Raw genomic sequence first — 8,909 nt, forward strand, 5'->3', positions numbered from 1 at the left:
GCACTAGACTAAAATCCCGTGTGTCCTCGAGAACGTTTGGTCATTATAAGTAAACAAACCGGCTTGTCCTTTGTGCTAAAAAGGATTGGGCCACTCACTGCAATTATTTCTCTCGCATTTTACTTACTTGTACTTTATTCATTTGTTACATCAAAACCCCCTGAATACTTGTCTGTGAGCATTTACAGTGAATCCTTCATCAAAACCGCCTGTCAACACCTTCTGCTCCTCGTTGGGATCGACATTCTTACTTATCGAAGATACTACGATACACCCCCTATACTTGTGGGTCATCAAGAACCACTGGGGCCGGAGGAAGGAATACGAAGGGGGAGCCATCGGCTTGCTTGGGAACTGGGCCGTCTTGTTGCTGCCAGGAGATGGAGTCAGGTCACAGACAATTACCATAAGCAGTTACAAGAAATATTTGAGTGATGGTACCTGGTCTGCGGGGATGTCGTACTCGGCATCAAGTTGTCTCAACAGCGGTCCTAAAGCCCTTCTGAAGACATGGGTTTTCCACATGGACCACCAAGTCTCGAAACCGTCGGTAGTGAAGGAGAAACGGAGGTTGTGGGAAATTGGGATGGCCAAAGCATCAAAGAAGGTGTAACACCTTTGGCCAGTAAGGATGTCAGGCAGTTCAGCTCTGCTTGCTGTCAGGTGGTGTAAGAAGAAGTGTGGAGGCACCTGCCCGAGACCGAGCTGTCGGGCTACCACTACCGGTTGATAACACTCATAACCAGGCTTGATGATCCGGTTCGAGGTACTCATGCCAACAGGGAGGAAGCAAGGGCGAATCATGATGGAATACATATGCTGGGTGCTATCGTCATCGTCAAAGTTATCTAATCGAAAGGAGACTGGATTTTCAAAATTCCCCGGTTCAGTATAAGGAAAGAACAGGGGGTTGTCCAAACCTTGGAAGAAGATCTTGAACCACCCTGCTGCTTCCTTAGGGATCGGCTCTGCTGCACAGGAGACCATACAAAGCTTGGCCATAGCTGGTACATCGGATCTCCTTTCCGTTAGCATCCGGAAAGGTGCGGGAGGTCAAAGGTGGGAAGTCCGGGATCCGGTTCTCGAAAGTATAGGCTGCGCCCATAGCCGAATAAACCACCGGGGACCGCCGATTTTAAGCTGTCTTTTGAGAGAATAGTTTGACGGACATCGGTTGAAGAGATCGATAGACCTCTCCAAGAAACAGACTTGCCTAGGCCAAGATGGGTGCCTTTGGCCAGTTCATAGGCTAGGGAAAGGTAATTCTTGGTAGGGGCAAGTGATGGGCCACAGAATATGAAGTGTTCCAACCAAAAGTTCAGGAAGGCTGTGTGTTCTCTCTCTGTCACAGGGCCTTTGGTCTTCATGTAACGATTGAGGTAGGCACCCCAACTGGTACACTCTTTTTTAGAAGAAAGGGTGAAAGGGACTTTCAGCAGTTTGAATGTAGAAGGGCTTGGGGATGCAATGTCTAGGCCTGTGATCATGGTCACATCCAGCAGGGTTGGTGTCATAGGGCCATGGCCAAACATGAAGCAGTTTAGTGCGTCAGACCAGAAATAGCCGATGGTTTTCAGAATATTTTCATTCTTCTCAAGAGGAGACAATGATAATGACGAGGCATCGGCTATCCCTATGGCTTCCCGGGTGGCATAATGGGCTTTGGATACTCGTTGTACCATGTCACCCAACCCTCGGGGGATTAGGCCGGGCTCGCGGGCGGTCGGCCCAGGAGGTCGGATCTAAGTTCGATTCACGAAGGGGATCCTGTTAGCTTCGCATGAAATTAAGAGGGCGGGACTCTCGGAAGAACGAGGACCGAGGCACATAGAATTTGTGAGAGAAGGATGTGGCAGCAGGATGTCTGAGACCTAAAATTGATAGTGGAATAGAACATTAATTCAGGTGTTTGCTTGTTTACTCCGACATTGATGCATGTGGCAAGGGGGCTGTTGAGGATTACCTTCAGACCGGAGACCATGGCGTTGGCGTTGGATGATTCCGCCATTGGATGCGCTGAGGGATCGGGACGGCGCGGCTGAGATCTGAGATTCGTAGAACTGTTTGGGCGGCGATTTGGGGATCTGAGTTTCTCAGACGAAAGGCGCAGGTTACCGTTTGGAGAGGCAGTTAGGTTGGCCTTGCTCCCGTTTTATCGTAGAGGCTGATGTGATACCATCGGCTCTTTTGGGGAGTGCCTGACTCTGGCTATCGGCAGGGTTGAGTGAAGACATTCCTTCATTTTTTAGATTGGTGATAAAGTCAAGGAGGCAAGACGCCATGACATGACCCGATGAGGGATAAGCATGATGATTTTGGAAATGACATTTCCAAAACCGAGGGGGCATGTGTTATCACCGAGAATTTGACCGAGTCGAGAGGTGGGCCGCGATCAAGATGGACTTGAAAAAATATATATAGAAGAAATACGTGAATCGGCCTTACATGCAAAGTTTGGGCTAGTTTGCCCTTGTATCTGTAACATATTAGATTACGTGTCGGTTAGGAGTCAGAGTTTTACCCGTGCACGGTTAGGTGCACGCCCGAATTAGAAAGTCCCTTGGACTATAAATATGTATCTAGGGTTTATGAAATAAACAACCAACGTTCAACACAAACAAATCTCGGCGCATCGCCAACTCCTTCGTCTCGAGGGTTTCTCCGGTAAGCACCATGCTGCCTAGATCGCATCTTGCGATCTAGGCAGCACAAGCCTACCTACGTTGTTCATGCGTTGCTCGTGCTGAAGCCTTTTTGATGGCGAGCAACGTAGTTATCTTAGATGTGTTAGGGTTAGCACTGTTCTTATCGTATGCTGTCGTAGTGCAACCCTTATACATCTAGCCGCCCTTACACCTATCTTAGGTGTAGGGGCGGCACCCCGCTTGATCATAGTTTAGTAGATCCGATCCGTTACGGTTGCTCCTTGTTCTTCAAGGATTAGTTTAACATCCGCAATAGTTAGGCCTTACAAAGGGTTGGAGGATCCAGCGGCGTGTAGGGTGTAGTTTGCTAGCCCTAGACAGGATGTTCCGGGGATCAACCTCGTGTTGGTTTTTAGGCCCTGTCTAGGATCGGCTTACGATCACCGTATGCGAGCGCGAGGCCCAATCGTGAGTAGGATGATCCGATTATGCGGTGAAAACCGTAAATCGTCGTAGATCGTTTTAACTTTATCTTGATCAAGCAGGACCACCATATATTCGGACACCTCGTACGAATCATGGGTGGATCGGCTCTTTGAGCCGATTCACAGGATAACCTGAGAGTCGATCGAGGCTCGTATTTAACGTTTACGTGTATGCCATGCAGGAAACTAAGCGAGGCATCATCCAACACCTTCCTGACCAGGTATAGGTCAGGTGGCACGCCCTTGCGACAGCATCGGACGTGTGACCAGGAGGCTTTGCGGGCCGTCGCTCTGAGGGACTGGGGCCAGCCGCAGCCCTAGTTGTTCCCGGCTCTACTGTGTTGCCAGTCGCTGCCTGCAGGTGGGTTTCTGACCGCAACAGGACCTAGCATGTATTTGTGGGTGTCAAATGGCACCAATGGATTTTTACCATTCCCCTTTGGAGATGAATACATGCTCTTAGAAATCAAAATCGGCACCGGTAAATTTAGATGAATGGTGCCAATTTTTCTTCTTTTTGACTTCGACCCTGCAATATAAGCTCCTAAAAACAAGATACATCAGCCATCCATCAAGGACCTCACCATCACTGCCGCAAAGAGAGAGCATGCTTGGGACCAACCACATAGGTTGCATCTTGCTGTCACAACCCATGTAGTTTGAATTGGATTCTGAGCCATCTCCCTGCAGTGGCTTGCCCATCTCAAGTGCAATACAACTTTTAGACTCATGGTTATAGCAATATGTGTGGTTGCTCTTCCCTCCCCATATCTGTGGGTTCTTGCAAGACAATGCCTGGCTTCTCTTGTCAGTGCTGATGAATATTGCCCAATTGTCTAGCTTCTCCATCTTCAGCCATAATGCAGGCTCAGTTGATAGGTCAAGCCGGAAGACTTCAAAGGTTACCCCCGATACAACAGTAGGTACCGACCAGCCAACCAAGAGGAGCATATCGCCACATGCCACAAGCCATGCAATGGAAAGTTCACATATATTGATCATGCTCGACTGCATGACTGGCACTTCATGTATGCTTATCTCCGGTGTCAACTCCACTTTGAAGAGTCTGCGATCAGAATCCATACCAAAGACCTGCCCTTTGAAGACCACGATTTGCTTGACTGTTCCATACCGAGTAGAACAACTGGCCCAAGATTTACTACCAACACGCCAAAACAGATTCTGTTCTCCAGTGTCAACAATAAGACATGAATTGGGTGATCTAGTAGGAGCAGTGAGGGCACCGTAGTTGAGCTCAGCACCTTCTGGTAATTGTGGAGAAGAGAGGGTAAAACCTGCGAACATATCCATGACGCTACACTTTCTATCGCTGGACCAAATGAGATGCCCATACGAAGCACCTATGAAACATTCCTGAGGACCTAATGGAGGAATTTCATGGCAGAGGTGGGCAATTTTGTTGGGTTTGGTTATATCTGTGACAAGACATTGGCAGTTGGGCACCTTTTTGTTACCCAAGTAGGGTTGAGGAAGAGGGCATGGAGGGATATCAAGTTGGAGAAGGAGAGGTGGGAATGTTGGTAAGGAGACAGAGAAGGCAGAATTCCAGGAGTGGCAGGTGGCAGCGAAGGAAAGAAGATCCTCAGCGGATGCCAGGCCCAGCTGAGCAACGATAGAGCGAAGGGGGCCTTCTGGGAGGTATTTCCAGTCGTCAAGTCCAGACATGCCTTCTGGGAGATCTGCGTCAAGTCCAGACATGGTTTGGACGCAAATAGAGCAGCCCTTGCACCGGGAAGTAAATGCAGCTTCTCTGCGGCACAATACAAATAAATGACACACATTGAACAACTTGAATAACAAAAAAGGAAGTAAGTCATATGCATAAAGGGTTCTTAAAGAAATGAAATGAAGTGCTACGAAAAATGGCCAGTGCATGCATGGCTCAATATACTCTTGAGATACTAGTAGCAAGCACATATATGTGCATATTAGAACAGATTAACAGATGTAGCAACTCAATTAGATTTATAAGGAAATGTAAATGGTACTGGGTTTGCTTTTCTGTTTGAACAATAATAACTACTAGATTTTGTTCCACCGGACGCAATACAACATCAGACTTGTGGCATCAAAGTTGTAATAATCCAGCATTGCAATAGCAGTAGTAGTAATAATAAGAGAAACATTGTAATAATCTATGGATGGTTGTTCAAACAGAACATGCAGTACCTTGTCTTTAGAGAAGACAAGTTACTGCTAGTTCAAACAGCAGCTAGTCTAGCCCATGGTCAGTTGTAAGTACAGCAACTCTTGGGGGGGCATGATATATTAGTACTCTAACATTGTTCGCCGGATTTGGAAACCAAGCCAAAAAAAAATGTTTGTCATACCTGGTAATCAGCAGCCTAACAATCAAATGGAAGGAAGCAGACAGCGTCTCCAAGATCCTGGCCACCCCTACAGAAATGAAGAAGTATTCAAATGAAAGTGCTATCCACGTTTCTATGGCTTAATATGCAAACACTAGCTAGAGATTAACTCATCCAGTTCCTGCCCAGCATGATATGTTATTACTTCTTCAGCATTGTCACATGCACGCCTCATCACATATTTACATACATAAATGGCTCATGATACTCTTGAGATAGCAGTAGCAAGCACAGAGATGCGCATATTAGAACACACAAACTTCTAATGACAAAATAAACCAGCCAATGATAATAAGATTCAACATGTCTTGCCTATTTTACTGCGAGAGTCTAGTTGATATGTGATCTACTCAAGGGTTATGTTTTCGTTTCCACTACATGCACTATTGCACTTTACTCCCTTCAAAGCAGGTAATGCACACACTAGGTGGCGCTCTAGACATAGAAGGGGCCCAGCTGTTTTTGCAATTTTAATGTAAGACAGTTTTAGCACCTACTTGACTACTTCCGACCACAAGCCAGTACTGCTCGGCACAGCGATAATCTCAACTCAGCAAATTTAATTCCAGTTTGAGAGCCACTGGTGCCATCTGGAAATAACTGAGGTAACAAAGTGTAAGCTGAATAGGTGCACAAGGCTGAGTCGCAAGCTACTAGGGAATGGATCAGGAGGCAAAGGTCAGCAGAGTTAACCATCCTATCCAACATTAACACACACTTGAGTACATTGACGCGATCTGATTTGGTGTTGATATTTCTGAAGAATTGCACTGTCAAGCAGAATCAGCTTAACTCCTTTATTTTGCAATACTATAAATGAAGCGAAGGGCAAAAATCAACTGGTGCAAATTAGGTGACGGGGACCCCATCTTTCTTCATACATTCGCCTAGCCACAGAGCTCAGATTCGCAATCCAGAAGGAGGTACACGTCAAAAAGTTTGATAGACGCTCGTACTAATTCCGATATTTTAAGATTCAGGGGAAGATAATTTCAGCCAACCCCAAATCGGAGTCGACAAACCCAATCGATGCTCCATGTTCTAGGGTTAGTTCGTCCGCTCGGGTATCAACAGCAACGCATCTTTCCCCCGCGATCCGAGCTACGCCCTTAGACGAGAGCAACCAGGCGGAAATTCTGCTAATCGGAGGCTCGGTGCAGCAGCGCGGAAACACAGAAACTAGCTAGGGTTGGAGCACGATCGCGCGCGCGCCTTTGTGGAAAAAGGAAGGGGGAGAGAGAGCATGCCTTGTGGAGTTGGAGGTGGCGACGGAATCCGGCGGGCGAGCGTCGAGGCGACGGCTGGTTGGTTGCTGCCGCCGTCTTCTCCGGCGGTGATCTGAGGTGCGCTCAGTGAGTCAGTGTACTTTACTCGCTTTCCCCACTTGGGAGTGGGAGTAGAAAGTAGAGTAACTCCTTCCTAACTCCTTTGGCAGTCTCGATAGTGAGGCCGGTGTCTTCGGAAGCCTAAATAGACGATGGACCGGCCAACAATGACTATACCCAGGCCCAACACTCATGTCTGATGTTTCGGAAGCCCTATACCACACCTGCTGCGTCCGCGGAATTGCTCCCTAGCGCGGGATACATATGTGCCGTTTCGCTGAAGGACTTCTCGATAAATTCCAACAGATTCTGGTCAAGATCCTGGCCAATGATAAATAAATAATTTTGACAGCAGATTCGCTAAGATGCAGATGCAACAAAATTATAAGACCTGAAGATGTCCAGCATGTTAGTGTATGTGCTATGTATACGTGTACGTGTACGGAATAGTACTCCGACCGTACACGTACTCCTTTGTACTGCCACGTAGGGGGCTTTTCTCTACCTATATAACACGGAACCGATGGCCCGAAAGGGTACGCATCGTTACACCAAAACTATCATGGTATCAGAGCAGGCCTCTTCCTGCCTCTAGCTGCCGAAACCCTAGCCACAAAACACCGCCGCCGCATCCCTGTCGCCGCTGCTTCTTCTTGCCGCCGCCGCTCACATACCCAAGCCAAAACCCTTGCCGCCGCCGCTGCCCTTAGCCGCCGCCGCCGCTGCCCCTAGCCGCCGCCGCCGTTGCGTCCAAAACCCAAAACCACGATCTCCGAAATCCAAACCCTAGACATCACCGATCATCTGATGGCTTCGTCCACTGCTATGACCGCCACGGCCCTCGCCGCTGCTCTCGGATCGCCGTCGTCGCAGCCTCTGACGAGGGAGAAAGCCCTCATCTAGAAAGCTCTCGTCATCTCGGCGCTCCGTGGTGCACGGGTCCTTGACCTTGTTGAAGGAGTCGACAAGGCGCCCGCCGAAACCCTAGAAGCTGAAGATGCCAACAACAAGAAGATCACCATCGCCAATCCTGAGTATGAGTCCTAGATCGCTCGTGATCAACAAGTGCTGAGGTGGCTCCTCAACGCCCTCTCACCGGATGTCCTTGCCCATGTCGTTGGCCTGGAGACCTCGGCTCAAGTTTGGGACTCTCTCAACAGCCACGTCGCTGCCAAGTCCAAGACGCGCATCCAGCAGCTCCGCTCCGCGCTCAATGATACCCGCAAGAATGATCTCTCCGCAGATAAGTACTTTGCCAAGATGAAATCCATTGCTTATGAACTTGCCGCCGCCGGGAAACCCTTAGATGATGATGAGCTTGTGTACTATGTGCTGCATGGTCTTGGAAATCAGTATAACAATCTTCGTGTTGCAGTCCGTGCTAATCCAAATACAAATTTGATAGAGCTTCTTAGTCAAGTGCAAGAATTTGATAGGGAGAATAAAAGTGAGGACCCTGGTTTTGTTTCTTCGGCTAACGCTGCTCGCCGAGATACGCGCCCTCGCCAAGATGATCGCCGCCCTCGGTATGATGACCGTCCTCGCCAGGATAATCGTCCTCGCCAAGACGACCATGGTCGCCAGGATCGACCTCGCCAAGACAACCGCGGGTACAAAGATGTCCGTCCTCGACGCTATGATGATGAGCGCCCCAGGCGCTATGATGATGAGCGCCCTCGGCGCTATGATGATGAGCACCCTTGGCGCTATGACTATGAGCGCCCCCGGCGCTATGATGATGAGCGCCGAGATCGTCGCAGAGATGGTGGTCGATGGCGTGACCGACAGCCCACACCCTATGTGGACACTACTTGCCATATTTGCACCTTCCATGGACATCCTGCGAGTGACTGCTGGTGGCGCTATGGAGATGACCGTGATGGCGAACATGGACAGAAGGGGGCAAATTTTGCCTCCAATGGCGTTGATACAAATTGGTATTATGATACCGGTGCTACTGATCATATCACCGGAGAGCTGAACAAGCTTTCTACTCATGAGCCTTATACTGGACATGACAGTGCACTGCTGAAGGCACATGTATGCACATTAGTCATGTTGGTC

At 48.6% G+C, this 8,909-nt stretch overlaps 1 protein-coding gene across 1 annotated transcript in view; it reads right to left on the minus strand.

Annotated features, from left to right (window-relative positions):
* The window catches only part of LOC124649947, a 9,494-nt gene extending 3,950 nt beyond the window's left edge, over positions 1–5,544 (minus strand). Inside the window, exons 1-2 of the mRNA XM_047189514.1 lie at positions 5,482–5,544; positions 3,516–4,901 (exon numbers count right to left, since the gene is read on the minus strand). Coding sequence (XP_047045470.1) covers positions 3,590–4,849 — 1,260 coding nt within the window. The 5' untranslated portion in view covers positions 4,850–4,901; positions 5,482–5,544 and the 3' untranslated portion in view covers positions 3,516–3,589. The remainder of the gene's footprint in view (positions 1–3,515; positions 4,902–5,481) is intronic.
* Between the last annotated feature and the right edge of the window lie 3,365 nt (positions 5,545–8,909).

The sequence above is a fragment of the Lolium rigidum genome, chromosome 4 (genome assembly GCF_022539505.1).
Source record: "Lolium rigidum isolate FL_2022 chromosome 4, APGP_CSIRO_Lrig_0.1, whole genome shotgun sequence".
Lineage (NCBI taxonomy): Eukaryota > Viridiplantae > Streptophyta > Magnoliopsida > Poales > Poaceae > Lolium > Lolium rigidum.